This window comes from Marmota flaviventris, chromosome 2, assembly GCF_047511675.1.
Source record: "Marmota flaviventris isolate mMarFla1 chromosome 2, mMarFla1.hap1, whole genome shotgun sequence".
NCBI classification, from domain to species: domain Eukaryota; kingdom Metazoa; phylum Chordata; class Mammalia; order Rodentia; family Sciuridae; genus Marmota; species Marmota flaviventris.
Genome location: NC_092499.1, coordinates 95829231 through 95848440, shown reverse-complemented (window position 1 = coordinate 95848440; position 19210 = coordinate 95829231). Strand labels below are relative to the sequence as shown.

The following is a 19210-nucleotide window of genomic DNA, read 5'->3' as shown; positions in this document are numbered from 1 at the left end:
AGGTTGAGATGAACAAGGACCACCGATGTGCTCATACCTACCCTCTCTGCACTTGCTCAAACAGCCGATGCCATTTACCACATTAGGTACATGGTTTACCATTTACTCCAACATGCAAATTGTTTGTTTAACATGTTTACTCCATTCCAGCCCAGATTACAAATCTCCTGGAAGGGTTTATCTTTCTCTGGTTACGGTGTCCTCAGCAACCAGCATAGTGCCTGGCATAGTGGTTCTCAAAATAAGCAACCAAACAAAAAAAAAAAAACACTATTATGTAGATAAAACAGGACTTCTGTATCACTTACCCATTTCTTTCTGTTCCCTCTGGTTGTTACTTCATTTTGATCTTTGGAAGGATGATATTTCTCTGTCTACATTGTTTTGGAAGATCACCTCAGCATTTTTTTAAGGGAAGATTTATCATCTATGGTTTAGCTTATAAATACACTCTGATATTCTGTCCTGTTTTCAAACATCACTGGTTTGACAATGGCATTGATGATGTCCTGATCAAATATGCATAGGCATTGGAATACAACAGGCAGATTTGATCAATATAGGAGCTAATAAACAAAAATGTAGATCCCTTCAGTTGGCCATAGAAAGATTCGACTGTGCTAACTACAGAGAGAAATTTGTACTACAATGGCAAATGTGTTGTTTAGAGTGCTGCTTCTGAGCCATCTGGTCTTATCCATAGGCTTTTAGTAACTTTCATCACCTTTGAGGTATTTTACAGTTATATAAATTGTAGATAATCATACAAGTGCAAAGTAATTCTTGTCTATAGATGAGAAAATAATTATTGTCTGTATCTTGCAAATAAATTCTGTCCTGTGGAAGTTCAAGAGATATTGTGGATTAGCCAGTTAACTTCATATTCATTTACAAATTCATTTCAATAATCTAGAAATGTGACTGTTCTTTATATTCTCCTTTGAACAGGTGGTAATATATGCCCAATTCCCTCATTAAACAAAGAATTAAATAAAAATTTTTATGCATATTCATTTCATATTTATATGTGAGAACCATTTGGGGAGTTATGTTTTAACAAAATAGAGAATAGGAAAGATTTGAGTAAAGAATACCATATGTGAAAAAAGATTTGAAGTCCTGGTTAATAGTAAATTTAATGCACCCTACAGTGTAATGTGGCTGTGGCTATTTGGATATTAAGTTCTTCATTAAGAATTACTATTAGAAATCACTGGTTAACTTTCTGATTTTAAACCCAATAACTGAGTATTTTGATAATTATTATTATAAATCATGTTTTTAAACCTGGTGTAGCAAGTCATTACAATTATCTTTTATAAAAGAATACTAGAATTTTCTTGATAGCTTATTCTTCTAGATGAATTACACTGTAGGTTTGTCAGCATCTGCAATGTATTCATTTGGGATGTGGGTTTTACATAAAATCTATAAATACTTACTTGGAAATTATTGTCATTACTAGTGTACTTGGTCTTTCCAATAAGAAACTGTGTGTGTGTGTGTGTGTGTGTGTGTGTGTGTGTGTGTATGTGTGTGTGTCCAATTATACCTCTTATCTTTTATTTTTCCATTAGGAGTTTTAAATTTTATTTGAATAATTACATCATTTATGTCTTGAATTAAGTAGATACGCATTTAATGGGTTCAGTTGAAATGGAATCTTTTTTATTGTATTCTCTACTTATTTGTCACAGGTGTGAAAGATAGATTTTTTTTCCTAAAAATCACTACCAACATTTTGGGAATTTTAAAAATAAAATATTTCCAGTATTTTTAGTGCTATGTTTTGTTTGTTTTAAAGCAGGTAAAAATGGGCTTAGGTAACTTTGCTTTGAAAATAGCCTCTATACATCTTGAGGAAAACCTGAGTGAGAAAAATTTTAGATCCTACTTTTCCTTCTTAAAAGATAGTTTGAGTAAGATATTTTCTTGCTTTTATAAATCTACCATTTTCCCTCAAATCTGACAGTGATTTTTAGGTCCTGTTATTTTGGGACAAGGTAGGTAGAAATACCAACACGGTTTATAAATCTTTTATTAGTCTCTATACTTGACCAAAAATAATTTAACACACATTGTGGGTTCAATCTGTTAATCAGTGTTCCAAGACCTGGAAGTTTATCTACTCAAGGATACTATTAAGAAATTCCACATGATCTCTAAATTATTCCTTTGGGTGTGAGCAGCATGAAAGAGTCCAAAAGTTTGAAAATAACATTAAAAGAAAAAAACAGAATGATTTTTTTCCCTAAATGCTAATAAGCTTTCTATTGACTTCCATATTGTCCTTTCTTCCTCTTTGGTATTTACCAGCAGTCTTAAAGGATCACTTTACTCAATTTCCTCTCGAAGTCTTTAGTATTGTCTAAATTCCATTTGTTTGATCTTGAGAAAATACAAAGCCCTTCTGAGACTCCATTTCCTTATTTTTAAAATGGGGGTTAAAAAGTGTTTTGCTTGTCTCCTTGGGTTGGCTATTGAAGACCATTTCAACCAATTTCAATAAGAATATGTTCAATCCAATTCAGGACTGTTACGGTTTCATGTGATCACAAAAAGATGGGAACATGAGGTTTCTTTCTCCTAGAGAAATGTCTCTCAAATACTTAATGCACACAAATGCCCCAAAGTCTTGTTAAATTGCAGAGGATACTTCAGGAAGTTGAGGGTGAAGCCTGGGATTCTGCATTTCTAACAGCTCCTCAGATGATGATCCCATGATCTTTTTTTTAAAAAACATTTTTTAATACACACACACACACACACATATATTTTAGTTGTAGATGGACACAATACCTTTATTTTATTTTTATGTGGTGCTGAGGATGGAACCCAGTGTCTTATGCATGCCAGGGACGCGCTCTAACAATGAGCCCCCAGCCCCAGCTGGATCCCATACTCTTAATAAGGCAACAAGTCATACACATTAGAAACAGAGGTCAAGTAAAACTTGATATCTTTGCATATCCAAATATAGAAAACTGGAAAGATCCATGTGGGCCAGTGCATGGGCAATTTCATGGTCATAATAGATGGAACAGGATTCAACTGGCGGTACTTGAATCTCATGATTCAACATGAGATTACTTCCACTGTTGTTATGGAGACCAAACAGGTTCAGCATCCCTGTCCCCTGCTGGAGAAAAAGTGGTTTTATCAGATTCCTTAATCAAGATGCTTGAAATTGCTGCTGAAACAACATATGTATGATGGTGCTTAACTTAGAAGCAATGATGTTAAGTTGCTGTTTGGAACTTAATAACTTATGTGTACATAAATCAGGAAGTTTTGAGAGCTCATGTATTCTTGTGAACACCAACGTTCGCATCTTCTTACATATGATTTTATCACCAATCAGGATATTTTCTGTGCTTCCCTGTAGACAAATCACACACTTTTATGTTTGCAATATTATTAAAGGCAGTATTTAGCCTTCATTAAGCACCAATTAGGTTCCCAAGAGAGTAGAAGCAATTCTTTCCTACATGCTGATCAGCTTACTCTTGAATGAATGCATTACTGGCTTCTCTTCTCTTCCCCAAGGGTGGTCTACAGCAAAGCTATAAAATTGGATACGTTTATCTTCACAGCCCACTGACTCCTTTGGTGTACCCATCCCTTGGGGACCCTGTTCTTGTAGGCTTCTCCCTAATGATCTTGATCACTTTCCTGCTAATTCTCATGCTCACAAAAATGTCCCATTCTATGTCTAGGCCCTTGAGTTGGAGCTACTGTAATGAACTCATCTCTGACACTGACCACACTTGAATCCCCCATTCTGCCAAAGGTTTACTCCTTGTTGCTTGAGCACACCTCTGCTTTCTTCCTGAGCTTTTACCTTCTCCTGCATTGCTCTTCTCTTCATTCCTCCTGATGAGGCAGACAGCTCCTACCTATCTTGAGCCCACCTCCAATCCTACCTACTTTGTCAGGCATTCCAAAGCGTCCCCCTGTATACTGTTTACACTATCCATTGACAGTCATTTGCTGCTTTTTACTGATTTTCTATTGCTGTTCTCCATTGCCATTTAGAGCTTATATTCAGCTTTTTAAAAACTCTGCTCCCTTGCTACAAATGCTCCTTGAAATTAGAACTTGAGTTATACATGTTTTTGTATGTTATGTGGAAGGTTTCAGACAAGGAAAATGTTTATAAAACGTTGTGTTGATTTGATAAACCAATGATAAGAATTTCCAGGATAATCATGGTGAATATAGAAGACTATCCAGGTAAAATGTTGATTGGGGCTTCCACGGGCATAACTTTAGAAATCTGGATGAGGCCAGTGGAAATCTTTCTGATTCCCTTCCAAATAAACCCCAGAGCTGACCTCTCGCTGAAGCCTGCCCCTTCTATTAGGTCAGTCCTGTTGCCCTGGCAACTGTTCCCTCAGCTGCAGTCCAGGTTTCAAACTGCCAAATAAGATGGAGGGGAGGGCCCTTCTTAGTGCTCCTTGGTTGGCCTAGTTCCACTCCTGTTCCCTTTCCAACTAGAAGCATGGGACCTCTTCATGGAGCACACAGGCTGAAGCTGGGACATGAAGTGCAGCTGGAGGAACAAGCAAAACAAAAACAAATGAAAAACACTAAGTGGGGCATGGAGGAGGTGTCCCTTCTCTGAGGAGTCCATGTTGGGGATGCATGCACATCCCTAACCCTCAGCACCCTTGGGCCTGTGGTAGAACATGATAAATAGCTTTTTCTTCCACTCTTCTTTGGGAATCTTGGACAACTAGGTGAGAGGGCAGCCCTGGCCACTCTTGTCTGGTTCCCACTGAGTAAATAAGTCCCCATAATTCATGTGGATGAGAGAGCAGGGCAGGCTCCCAGCCTGGGGAGGTAGCTGAGCCACCACCATAGCTCCCTCCTAGGCAACAACTAAAAACCTTTCTGTGTGGGTCCAGCACTGATTTCACATCACTCTTTCTCCCTTCCTTCCACCCCAAATCCTTCTATTGTACCCCAAACCTAGTTACATCATAACAAAGACAGGGCTTTAAATAGCTACCTTTGATCATTGATATATGAGATACTTCAGTTCTGAGAAATCATAACTGCCACCCAAGGAAAAAACTGGGGAGAAGCCAGCTTTCTTTTCTGCTTTGTTCTCTGCTGGCAGCCTCAAACCAGCAGTGGCCATCTTGCCCTATGAGGTCAGAGCTGGGCTTTCGTCCTAGTAGCCCTGCCCTGGCTACTTGACCCACAGGCTTGGCTGCTCTTTCCTCTGCCCATTCCCTCATCTGAGCCTTGGAGGCCATTCCTGGAAAGAGAAATGCTCACAAATGCACCTCCTTCCCGATAGAGGGAGGTGTGGGGGAAGGAAATTAAAGGAATAAAGAAAGCATAAATGGTTGAAATGAGAGATTGAGGTGAATCAAGGAGCAGTGCTCATGTTTGATTGCCAGCACCCTGGACCCTTATTGAGTCAGAAGAAAGCTTTGGGCCCTACAGACAACTATGTAAGGAGAGCTGGTAGGTAGAAATAGGAGTCTTTGGGTTGGGGACCTTCCATCCTATGAACACAAGGGACAGTGTTAATTAAGGATGCACTTGTGCTTTCCTGAGTCAAATGGGCATGACCTAGACCTTAGTCCTGGTAGAGGTTCTGCTTTAGAATGTTGCAATTCACATACCTCCCTCTCCTTTATGATGTTTGATCATAGATGTAAGAAAAATAATGACATGAATGTCTACCCTCAGGAAACATATTTAGAGCATTCTTGAAATGATCTGACATTCTAGGATAGCTGTCCCCTCTTTTGAAAACAATGAAACATAACTCATTCTTAATCACAGGGTCTGAAATTTTGTGTTAAGGACTTTGGAGGGTTAAGTTGTCTCCTGAAATGTTTACTTAAAAACAGCATCTCTTAGGGATGGTCAGGGCATGAGGCAGGGGATGATGATAGGGGAGAGATTTAGAATTATTTGGATATTTGGAAAAAAAATTAAAATGTGACTCTTGCTTAGTAACTTCATAGAACAAAATAAAATCGAGACTAGTATAAAATTTAAAAGTTAAAAGGAGGGGCTGGGGTTGTGGCTTACGGGTAGAGTGCTCACCTAGCACATGCGAGGCCCTGGGTTCGATCCTCAGCACCACATAAAAATAAACAAATGAAATAAAAGTTAAAAGGGAAAACAAGTCCTTAAAATACAAGAAAAATGCTGGTAAATATTTACTTAATTCCAAGCCAGAAAAACCCCTCAGTAGCAATGGATGAAAATATGGGGAAGAAACACAGATATAATTACATATTAACTTAAGAATTTAGTGCTCCAAGATAGATTAGAAACACTACAAATTGGGGGACTTGCATTAAGTATAGTAAAGGGCTGATATCATAAAATGTATGAGAACTTTTCCAAATCAATATGAAAAACTCCAAGACCTTCATTGGAAAATTAGCAAAAAGATGATATGAATAGAAAATTCACATATGAGTAAATGGTCAGTTCAACAAGCAAAGAAATGCAAAATAAAATGAGAAGGAGATACTATTTGGATATGAAGTTGACATTAAGATGACAGCCAAGTGGAACTCAGTGAGATGAAATAGACACTCCCAAATTTGGATGGGTATATTGCTGGATACTTCCCAGAAATGTATTTTAGTATTAAGAATCAAAAATTTTAAATGTCCCAGTGAGTTGTTCTGGTAATTACACATTTGAAAACCATTTCCAAGAAAATAATAAGCATGTGGACAAAAAATTTACATATGAGAATGCTCGTTATAACACCATTTATAAAAACAAAAAAATGAGAAGTAGCCAAAATATGTCAGGATGGGAATAGCTAGATAAATAATAATAAACCCATGTGATGGACTACTTTAAAGCTATACAAAAATATAAAATGGGACAATACTCCTGATAATTTTGTGTTAAAATATCAAGAAAAGAATATATAGAGTATAACTCAACATCTGTGTATTAGTTTTCTGTTGCTGCTGTGACAAATTACCAAAGTCTTAATGGCTTAAAGCAATACAGTTTATTATTTTAAAGTTCCAACCCGGGTCTCAAGAGGCCAAAGTCAAAGTTTGAGCAGAGCTGGGCTCCTTTCTGGAGTCTGTGGGGGCAAATCCATTTTCTTGCTTATTCAGATTCGGCAGAATTCAGCTCCCTGGGGTTGCAAGGGCAAGATCCTAGTTTTCTTGCTTTGGGTTGATGGCTGTTCCCAGCTTATAGAGCCCACCCACTTTGTTTGGTTCATGGCCCCTTCCTTCATCTTCAAAGCTAAGTCAGATCAGGTTCCTTAACATACTTTGAATCTGTCCTTTTTCTCTTCTCTCTCTGACTAAGCAAGCAAAGGTCCTCCTCTTATAATAACTCACATGATTAAATTGGGCCCACCTGGAAAGTCTGCAATGAAATCTCCTTTATCAAGGTCCTTAACCTTAATCATGTCTGTAAAAATCACAGCAAGTCTTTTTTTGCCATGTAAAGTGGCATCTTTACAGGAGTAAGGGAAAAGATGCAGTCATTTTTAGGAGACCATCCTTCTGCTTACCACACATGTAAAAACACATTGCTAACATATGTATGTATGGATCTAGCAGAAAGAAAGTATATATAAAATGTTATTATGGTCATTTCAGAATGTAGAATTAAGAGTGATTTTTTACTTTAAAATTTTTCCTCAGTGGATTTTGAATTTTCCTAAAATCAGGGAAAATCTTAATGCAGTGACTCAATGTGGGTTATTAGCCTAATATGATGAACAATTAACACACTCATATGAATTAACCTGTGAACTTCCTTTACAAAGGGCACTTCGAATGGAGGAGAAAACCTTGGGAGAATGATAAGATCCTGTTAAATGGGAATGATTCTTTTACTTTTCAGTGTGTTGCACAAGCATTATTCCTTTCCTATGGCCTCAGATCTCTACTGGAAGGTACTGGTTCAGGACATGGGTGTTATTATAGAGGGCAGATATTTCAGTCAACAAATATTTACTGGAGATCTTTTATGTACCAAGCGGAGTTATTGGTTTGAAGATAAGACCATGGATCCTAGTATGCCCACACAGGAGATAGAGAAAGGAGTAGACCAAATTTTGCTGAGACTAATGTGTTAAATAACTTAAGGGAAATTTAAGAAAATTAATATTCTCTACTCAACTTTGTGAGATACTATTTAGAACATATTGTCTATTTTTTGTTCCTTTATTCCCAGTTCCATATCTGGTCCACTGTATCACCTTATTCTTTCCTTCTCTAAATTCATAATCTATTGATACAGTCCTCTCCAAGTCATAGGAGACATTTACTCTATATACCTGGATCCCAAAGACACCATTGTCTACTCTACCCAGCTCCTTCTGCCATCCCCCATGCTTCAGAATTTATGTTGTCGTCCTATCTATCAATACTGATGTCACCGATACTTACCCTTACCCACTTCAGGGACCAGCATTCCCATTACAGCGTGATTTAGTGCTAAGACTACATACTGATGTTTCATCTTTTCCAACAGACCCTTTTGCCATTCTGTCAGGGAAGAAAGTTGTCCTCAGCATCTCTGGGTCTTCTACTCTCCTGAATAGTCTTATCTTGTTTTGAGGCTTTGTATATGCAATCAGAGTGGCATTGAGAAAGAGGGACAGAATGGAGGAAGGGAAGTCTGAATAACTCCATTCAATTTTCTAGTCCATTCCTTTGCTCAGAAGAATATCTCACACCTACTCCAGGGCAAATAGCCTTCTGTTCTCACTGCCAACTTTAATAGACACTACCAGCAGATAGTGACTATCATAGCTTAAGAGCCATTAACTCTATCCTTAATAAATGGATGAGAATTACTCCCTCAGACTGTAATCAGTCCATTAGCCCACACTTGGCTTCTCTTGATTCCTTGCCTGGGTGGGAATCCATATTTGGCTACTGCAACATCCTCACCACTACTCTAGACTCCTGTCCCTTAACTTTGTGTCCTGTCTACACTGCTTTTTCCAAATCCCTAGGGACAAATTCTTACTTTTTCTGCTCTCTGCTTCTGTGCCTTGCTTGCTAAAAAAAGACATATGACCACATTGGCTATGCCCACTCTAGTCGTGTGATGTACCATGTGCATTTCCTAATGACTTTCCAGTTTACTTTCATGACTGCAAGTCTAGACACATTATGATGTCTACAAGGTTCCTCCAATAACAACATTATTGCTGTTAATAATAAAGTAATAAAATAAAATGTTATTATTGTACAACAATAATACTATTATTAGCAAACACTACTATTATGGTTTGAATATGTGTGTTCCCTGAAAGTTCATGTATGAGACAATGCAAAAACAATCAGAGGTAAAATGAATAGATTAAGAGAACTGTAAAAATGCAAGACTTTTCAGAGGTGAAACAATTGAGTTATGAGAGCCTTAATGTAATCAGTGCATTAATCGACTGATATGGATTAAACGGGTGGTAATTGTAGGCAGATAGGGTTTGGCTGGAGGAGGTAGATCACTGGGGGCATGCCTTTGGGGTTTATATTTTGTCTTTTTGCTTCCTGTTGCCATGTCCCAAGCTGTTCTGCCATGCCCTTCCACCATGAGATTCTATCTTACCTTGGATCCAGAGTTATGGATTTGGCTAATTATGAACTGAACCTCTGAAACCATGAGCCCAAACAAACTTTCCCTCCTCTCATTGTTCTTTTTTTTATTTTTATTGTTGGTTGTTCAAAACATTACATAGTTCTTGACATATCATATTTCACACTTTGATTCAAGTGGGTTATGAACTCCCATTTTGACCCCATATACAGATTGCAGAATCACATGGTTACACATCCACTGATTTACATATTGCCATACTAGTGTCTGTTGTATTCTGCTGCCTTTCCTATCCTCTACTATCCCCTCTCCCCTCCCCTCCCCTCCCCTCTTCTCTCTCTGCCCCCTCTACTGTAATTCATTTCTCCCCCTTGTTTTTTTTTATCCCTTTCCCCTCACTTCCTCTTGTATGTAATTTTGTATAACCCTGAGGGTCTCCTTCCATTTCCATGCAATTTCCCTTCTCTCTCCCTCTCCCTCCCACCTCTCATCCCTGTTTAATGTTAATCTTCTTCTCATGCTCTTCCTCCCTACTCTGTTCTTAGTTACTCTCCTTATATCAAAGAAGACATTTGGCATTTGTTTTTTAGGGATTGGCTAGCTTCACTTAGCATAATCTGCTCTAGTGCCATCCATGTCCCTGCAAATTCTATGATTTTGTCATTTTTTAATGCAGAGTAATACTCCATTGTGTATAAATGCCACATTTTTTTATCCATTCGTCTATTGAAGGGCATCTAGGTTGGTTCCACAGTCTTGCTATTGTGAATTGTGCTGCTATGAACATCGATGTAGCAGTGTCCCTGTAGCATGCTCTTTTTAGGTCTTTAGGGAATAGACCGAGAAGGGGAATAGCTGGGTCAAATGGTGGTTCCATTCCCAGCTTTCCAAGAAATCTCCATACTGCTTTCCAAATTGGCTGCACCAATTTGCAGTCCCACCAGCAATGTACAAGTGTACCCTTTTCCCCACATCCTCGCCAGCACTTGTTGTTGTTTGACTTCATAATGGCTGCCAATCTTACTGGAGTGAGATGGTATCTTAGGGTGGTTCTGATTTGCATTTCTCTGACTGCTAGAGATAGTGAGCATTTTTTCATGTACTTGTTGATTGACTGTATGTCCTCCTCTGAGAAGTGTCTGTTCAGGTCCTTGGCCCATTTGTTGATTGGGTTATTTGTTATCTTATTGTTTAATTTTTTGAGTTCTTTGTATACTCTGGATATTAGGGCTCTATCTGAAGTGTGAGGAGTAAAGATTGGTTCCCAGGATGTAGGCTCCCTATTTACCTTTCTTATTGTTTCTTTTGCTGAGAAAAAACTTTTTAGTTTGAGTAAGTCCCATTTGTTGATTCTAGGTATTAACTCTTGTGCTATGGGTGTCCTATTGAGGAATTTGGAACCCGACCCCACCGTATGTAGATCGTAGCCAACTTTTTCTTCTATCAGACGGCGTGTCTCTGATTTGATATCAAGCTCCTTCATCCATTTTGAATTCACTTTTGTGCATGGCGAGAGAAAGGGATTCAGTTTCATTTTGTTGCATATGGATTTCCAGTTTTCCCAGCACCATTTGTTGAAGATGCTATCCTTCCTCCATTGCATGCTTTTAGCCCCTTTATCAAATATAAGATAGTTGTAATTTTGTGGATTGGTTTCTGTGGCCTCTATTCTGTACCATTGGTCCACCCGCCTATTTTGGTACCAGTACCATGCTGTTTTTGTTACTATTGCTCTGTAGTATAGTTTGAAGTCTGGTATCGCTATACCGCCTGATTCACACTTCCTGCTTAGAGTTGTTTTTGCTATTCTGGGTCTTTTATTTTTCCATATGAATTTCATGATTGCTTTCTCTATTTCTACAAGAAATGCCGTTGGGATTTTGATTGGCATTGCATTAAACCTATAGAGAACTTTTGGTATCGCCATTTTGATGATGTTGGTTCTGCCTATCCATGAACAGGGTATATTTTTCCATCTTCTAAGATCTTCTTCTATTTCTCTCTTTAGGGTTCTGTAGTTTTCATTGTATAAGTCTTTCACCTCTTTTGTTAGGTTGATTCCCAAGTATTTTATTTTTCTTGAGGATATTTTGAATGGAGTGGTTGTCCTCATTTCCATTTCAGAGGATTTGTCGCTGATATACAGGAATGCCTTTGATTTATGCGTGTTGATTTTATATCCTGCCACTTTGCTGAATTCATTTATTAGCTCTAATAGTTTCTTTGTAGACCCTTTTGGGTCTGCTATGTATAGAATCATGTCACCTGAAAATAGTGATAATTTAAGTTCTTCTTTTCCTATTTTTATGCCTTTAATTTCTTTCGTCTGTCTAATTGCTCTGGCCAGTGTTTCGAGAACTATGTTGAACAGAAGTGGTGAGAGAGGGCATCCCTGTCTTGTTCCAGATTTTAGAGGGAATGCCTTCAATTTTTCTCCGTTCAGAATGATGCTAGCCTGAGGCTTAGCATAGATAGCTTTTACAATATTGAGGTATGTTCCTGTTATCCCTAGTTTTTCTAGAGTTTTGAACATGAAGTGATGTTGTACTTTGTCGAATGCTTTTTCTGCATCTATTGAGATGATCATATGGTTCTTATTTTTAAGTCTATTGATGTGGTGAATAACATTTATTGATTTCCGTATATTGAACCAGCCTTGCATCCCAGGGATGAAACCTACTTGATCATGGTGCACAATTTTTTGATATGTTTTTGTATCTGATTCGCCAGAATTTTATTGAGGATTTTTGCATCTAGATTCATTAGAGATATTGGTCTGTAGTTTTCTTTCTTTGAAGTGTCTTTGTCTGGTTTAGGAATCAGGGTGATGTAGGCCTCGTAGAATGAATTTGGAAGTTCTCCCTCTTTCTCTATTTCCTGGAATAGCTTGAAAAGTATTGGTATTAGTTCTTCTTTAAAGGTTTTGTAAAACTCTGCTGTATACCCATCCGGTCCTGGGCTTTTCTTAGTTGGTAGTCTTTTGATGGCTTCTTCTGTTTCCTCAATTGATATTGGTCTGTTTAGGTTGTCTATATCCTCCTAATTCAATCTGGGTAGATCATATGACTTAGGAAATTTATCGATGCCTTCACTATCTTCTATTTTATTGGAGTATAAGGATTCAAAGTAATTTCTAATTATTTTCTGTATTTCTGAAGTGTCTGTTGTGATATTGCCTTTTTCATCCCGTATGCTAGTAATTTGAGTTCTCTCTCTTCTTCTCTTCGTTAGCATGGTTAAGGGTCTGTCGATCTTATTTATTTTTTCAAAGAACCAACTTTTAGTTTTGTCAATTTTTTCAATTGTTTCTTTTGTTTCGATTTCATTAATTTCAGCTCTGATTTTAATTATTTCTTGCCTTCTACTTCTTTTGCTGTTGATTTGCTCTTCTTTTTCTAGGATTTTGAGATGAAGTGTGAGATCATTTATTTGTTGGTTTTTTCTTTTTTTAAGGAATGAACTCCAGGCAATGAATTTTCCTCTTAGAACTGCTTTCATTGTGTCCCATAGATTCCGATATGTTGTGTCTGTGTTTTCATTTATCTCTAAGAATTTTTTGATTTCCTCCTTGATGTCTTCTATAACCCATTGATCATTTAGTAACCTATTGTTCATTCTCCAAGTGATGCATGATTTTTCCTTCCTTCTTTTATTGTTGATTTCCAGTTTCATTCCATTATGATCAGATAAGATGCATGGTATTATCTCTACTCCTTTATAATGTCTAAGAGTTGCCCTGTGACATAATATATGATCTATTTTTGAGAAGGATCCATGTGCTGCTGAGAAAAAAGTGTAACTGCTTGATGTTGGGTGGTATATTCTATATATGTCAATTAAGTCTAGGTTATTAATTGTATTACTGAGTTGTATAGTTTCTTTATTCAACTTTTGTTTGGAAGATCTGTCCAGTGGTGAGAGAGGTGTGTTAAAGTCTCCCACAATTATTGTATGGTGGTCTATTAGACTCTTGAACTTGAGAAGAGTTTGTTTGATGAACATAGCTGCACCATTGTTTGGAACATATATATTTATGATTGTTATGTCTTGTTGGTGTATGGTTCCCTTGAGCCGAATGTGGTGTCCCTCTTTATCCCTTTTGATTAACTTTGGCTTGAAATCTATTTTATTTGATATGAGTATGGACACTCCTGCTTGTTTCCGAAGTCCATATGAGAGATATGATTTTTCCCAACCTTTCACCTTTAGTCCATGTATGTCTTTTCCTATCAAATGCATCTCCTGTAGGCAGCATATTGTTGGATCTTTTTTTTTTGATCCATTCTACTAGCCTGTGTCTCTTAATTGGTGAGTTTAAGCCATTAACATTTAGGGTTATTATTGAGATATGGATTGTTCTTCCAGCCATATTTGTTTACTTATGTTACTTAACATGGTTTGTTTTTCCTCTTTAATTATTTTTCCCTTTACTGTACTACCTTCCACTGTTGGTTTTCATTGTTATTTTCCATTTCCTCTTCCTGTAATGTTTTGCCGAGGATGCTTTGAAGAGATGGTTTTCTAGCTGGAAATTCTTTTAACTTTTGTTTATCATGAAAGGTTTTAATTTCCTCTTCCATCCTGAAGCTTAATTTCGCTGGATACACAATTCTTGGTTGGAACCCATTTTCTTTCAGTGTTTGAAATATGTTATTCCAGGATCTTCTAGCTTTCAGAGTCTGTGTTGAAAGATTAGCTGTTATCCTGATTGGTTTACCCCTAAATGTAATCTGCTTCCTTTCTCTTGAAGCTTTTAGAATTCTCTCCTTATTCTGTATGTTGGGCATCTTCATTATAATGTGTCTAGGTGTGGATCTCTTATGATTTTGCACATTCGGTGTCCTGTAGGCTTCTAGGATTTGGGATTCTGTCTCATTCTTCAAGTCTGGGAAGTTTTCTCATATTATTTCGTTGAACAGATTGCTCATTCCTTTGGTTTGGACCTCTATACCTTCCTGTATCCCAATGACTCTTAAGTTTGGTCTCTTTATGTTATCCCATATTTCTTGGATGTTCTGCTCATGGTTTCTTAACAGTCTTGCTGAGCTGTCTATGTTCTTTTCAAGTTGAAATACTTTGTCTTCATTGTCTGATATTCTATCTTCTAAGTGTTCTACTCTGCTGGTAGTATTCTCATTTGAGTTTTTAAGTTGGTTTATTGCTTCCTGCATATGTAGGATTTCTGTTTGTTTGTTTTTTATAACCTCTATCTCCCTGTATAGTTGATCTTTTGCTTCTTGGATTTGTTTATGTAATTCATTGTCGAAGTGATCTTTCATTGTCTGATTTTGCTGTCTAATGTCTTCCTTGAGACTCCAGATCATCTGAAGCATGTAAATCCTGAATTCTTTATCTGACATTCCATCTGCTGCAGCTATTACCTCTTCTAAAGTTGAGCTGACCTGCATTGCTTGTGGTCCTTTCTTTCCTTGTCTTTTCATACTGCTTGTGTTTCTTTCTTCTTGGTGAAACTGTTGTGTTGTTGAATTTTCCCCCTATGTATTTATATTGCTCTTGTATAGTTGCAAAGTCTCCATTGCAGGGGCAGACGGGGGCTGTGCTCCTCCTCCAGTTGGGGTGATCTGTCTATCTCGCCTGTGGGCTGCTGGGCCCCTTCTCCAGGTCGCGTGGTCTGCCTACCTTGCGGGCAAAAGCTGGGCCCCTCCTCCAATAGGGATTATCTGTCTATGTTGCAGGCCGCTGGGCCTCTTCTCCATGTTGCAGGTCTGCCTACCTTGCCAGCGCAGTCGGCGGCTGTGCCCCTCCTCCAATTGGGGTGATCTTTCAACTAGGCCGGCGTGCCACCGGGCCCCTTCTCCGGGACGCGCCGTCTTCCTACCTTGTGGGTGGCCGCTGGGACCTTCCTCCAATTGGGGCGATGTGTCTACCATGCTGGCAGGCCGCTGGGCCTGCTCTGCTGGTCGGTTGCAGGTCTGCCTACCTTGCAGGCGCGGGCGGTGGCTCTGCTCCACCCCTCCTCCAATTGGGGTGATGTGTCTACCACGCTGGTGGGCCGCTGGGCCTGCTCCGCTGGTCGGTCGCAGGTCCCACCTTGCAGGCGTGGGAGGCGGCTCTGCTCCGCACCTCCTCCAGTGGGGGTGATGTGTCTACCACGCTGGCAGGCCGCTGGGCCTGCTCCGCTGGTCGGTCGCAGGTCTGCCTACCTTGTAGGCGCGGGCGGCGGCTCTGCTTCGCCACTCCTCCAATTGGGGCGATGTGTCTACCCCTCCGGCAGGCCGCTGGGCCTGCTCCCCTGGTCGGTCGCAGGTCTGCCTACCTTGCAGGCGCGGGCGGCTGCTCTGCTCCGCCCCTCCTCCAATTAGGGCGATGTGTCTACCACGCCGGCAGGCCGCTCCTCTCATTGTTCTTGTTAGGTCTTTGGATCACAGCAACACGAAAGCTGACTAAAACAGTGCTGTAAATGTTAAACAATGTTTAAGTCACTGAATCCTCCTGGTAACCCTATAAGATAGGAAGATGTTACTCTCCTTCCCATTTGCAAATGAGGAAACTAAGTCACAACATGTTTAAGGAAATTCACCCTGGTAGGTCAGTCATGATGCTAAAATTTGACAGTGATATTTGTGACTACTCTGCTGGGTCACCATCTTAATATCCAATTCCCACTTTCTCAGTAGACAATTTTGCTTCCTATGTCACTGAGAAAATCAAGGCCATATAACACATGAGCTTCTTACTCATATTCTCTTTCCATATTTTATCTTTTGATCTCCAAGAGTAGTCTCTCCCCCTTACTCCAGTCTTAAAAAAAGGTTTTCTGGATCAACTAGGGAGACTCACATTTGTGTGTCATTGGCCCTAAGTCTTCTAAAAACTCAGGCTTTGCTGGTATCCACCCATGTTTATCACCAGGATTGTCAGAGCTGTCTTCTAGTGGGTCTTTTTTTCCAAAACCTTCAAAAATGCCTGGGTCTCACTCAACCTGAAAGAGCTCTCGCCTTTGTGTGTAGAGCTTGGAAAGCTTTATCTTTTTTTATTCTTGTTTAGACCATGTTCATTCCTAGGGCACTTATTTGGACCTCCCCAGGTGCTGCCTTTGAGCTTCATAGCCTTGCATCTCTGAGCTCCTGTATGTATTCAGGAACCTATTATACCAGTGTGTTGATCAGCTTATTTCATCTTTGTCTCCTGGAGGAGATTTAGACCCCTTAGAAACAGAACCCTTTCATCTCTCCATCGATTATTTAGCTAATTAATGTTTTTATTAAAGCAGTTTCTCAAGCACCTACTGTGTGTCAGAGACCCTGCTTAGAATTAAGAATATAAAATAAATATGGCAGCCTTGAAATTGAGACTTGCACAGGTGAAGAGTAGCAAATCACCAACTCCAACACAATAACCAAAAGTTTGGTGGAATGTCCACAGTAACGGACACTGAGCAAAGCCACAATTGTACATCATTTAAAATTCACGTACATGAGAAGTCTTCCACAATTTAAAAATGAGGCAACTAACGCATGCAAATAGGTTAGGCAAACTTACCCAACATTATACAGCTACATGTGAAAGCAGGGACTCTAAGCCCACTTACTTTTGAAATTCTACCATGCTTCCCATCATAGACCTATCTGTAGGATGGTATGGGAACCTAGAGGACAGAAAAACCAAATATCTGGGGAATGGGAGCCACTCTGCAAAGTCTTCGGCATGGAGCTAATACCTAATCTGTGTCTTGGAGGAGGAATAGAACTTTTCCCAGCGGACTGGAGCATGAGTCGGGGAAAAAGGAACCCTTGATAGAAATACCAGGATACAGAGTGGTGAAGAAAATACAGTGAGATTAAGGAAGTGCAAAATTACGTCTGAACCTTACATATAGTTTATAAGGAAGGAAGACTACACATACAACTTGGAGGTCCTTAGACAGTGGTTGTGTCATAAAGAAAGTCACACAACATGTAAAAAAATGTGACTTATATTTAATGAACTGTATAGTGCTTAGCAAGATGATAACACCGATGAATTGTGCAGCTAATCTTTTTTTTTTTTTTTGGCATGAGGGTACTGGGGATTGAACTCAGGGGCACTGGACTACTGAGCCATATCCCTAGCCCTATTTTTTTGTATTTCATTTAGAGATAGGGTCTCACTGAGTTCTTAGTGCCTTGCCGTTGCTGAGTCTAGCTTTGGACTCTGGATCCTCCTGCCTCAGCCTCCTGAGCTACTGGGATTATAGGCATGCACCACCATACCTAGCTGTGCAGGTAATCATTATAAAAGTGAAATTACAAGAAAGTGTGTGTCAGGAGACTCCAAGCTGATACCTGCAACTTTCTGAGGAACTTGCTAGGTTAGAAGCTGGAGTGTTTTAGCTCCTTTGCTGATATACTATTACCTAGCCTTCTGTGCTATTATGGTTTAGATGTGGTATCCCCCAAAAGCTCACATGTAAGACAATGCAGGGAGGTTCAGAGGAGAAATGATTGGGTTATAAGAGTCTTAACCCAATCAGTGAATTAATCCCCTGATAGGGATTAACTGAGTGGTAACTGATGTGGTAGGGTGTGGCTAGAGGAGGTAGGAATTGGGGCATGGCTTTGGGGTATATATTTTCTATCCGGAGAGTATAGACTCTCTCTCTGCTTTCTGATCACCAAGTGAGCTGCTTTCCTCTGTCACAGTCTTCCACCATGATGTTCTACCTCACTTTGAGCCCTGAGGAATGGAGCCGGCCTTATGGACTAAGACCTCTGAAACTGTGAGTCCTCAAATAAACTTTTCCTCCTCTACAGTTGTTCTTCTTGGATCCTTTAGTCACAACAGTGAAAAAAACATGACTAAAACATGTGCCTTCCATCTTTTCAGGGTATTCTGCCATTTCTTGTGTAGCGTGAAGTTTTTCTTCCTTGCTCATAGGGAAGATAAGGTAATCCAAGTAACTGTGGGCTATGTTTGGAAATCATGCTGAAACATTCACATCTGAAAGAACCTCCTTTCTTGATTTCTTGAGCATCAGAATGGGTATGGACTGTAATGGCTTCGGAAGAGCCAAATGGCTATCATCCTGGTAGGGGAGAGAGTGACATGCAAACAAGGGGCCAATATTTGGCCCTGCTCTCTGTAGCTCAGCAACGTGAGCCTCAGCATCACCCATACAAGTCACTAACGAGTGGGCCTGACAGCTTTGGCAGGTGCAGCCTTAGGCTACGAAACCTTTCCATGCTCCCTGCTCCAGGGTTATTGCTCGCCTCTCCTCGGAAGTGTTGACTTACACAGTCTGAATCTGTCTCCAACATACCGCAGAAAACCTGCATTTCTTTCCCTTGACTTGGTCATCAGCATGAATATCAGCCAGATTTCTCTAACCTGTGTTCCAAATTACATCAGTTCCACAGGATATTAACTAAATCAGGCCAAATAAGGCAGGATTGTATTCTGACTTTTCAGAGTCTTTAACATGCTAAAATACCTCTTAAATCTCCAAGAAGGATGGCATTTTAAAAAATGCTTTGATTAGAAGCTATTTCTTTCTGGGCCAAAATCAGAATTCTAAGTGTTCCCTGAAACAGGCTTTTGGACATGCTGCTCAATGCCATTATAGGCTTATAGTAACTCAGCCTTTATTACTTAGGTTGCATGAGACTAAGCTATTGCACAGCTATGGTTTTACCAGGAACCAAAAATTAAC

General features: G+C 39.4%; 1 protein-coding gene across 1 annotated transcript in view; it reads right to left on the bottom strand.

The window, feature by feature from the left end:
• Slc24a5 (solute carrier family 24 member 5) overlaps nucleotides 1-15452 on the bottom strand; it is a 184493-nt gene extending 169041 nt beyond the window's left edge. The window contains exon 1 of the mRNA XM_071607414.1: nucleotides 15296-15452. Coding sequence (XP_071463515.1) covers nucleotides 15296-15452 — 157 coding nt within the window. The remainder of the gene's footprint in view (nucleotides 1-15295) is intronic.
• Between the last annotated feature and the right edge of the window lie 3758 nt (nucleotides 15453-19210).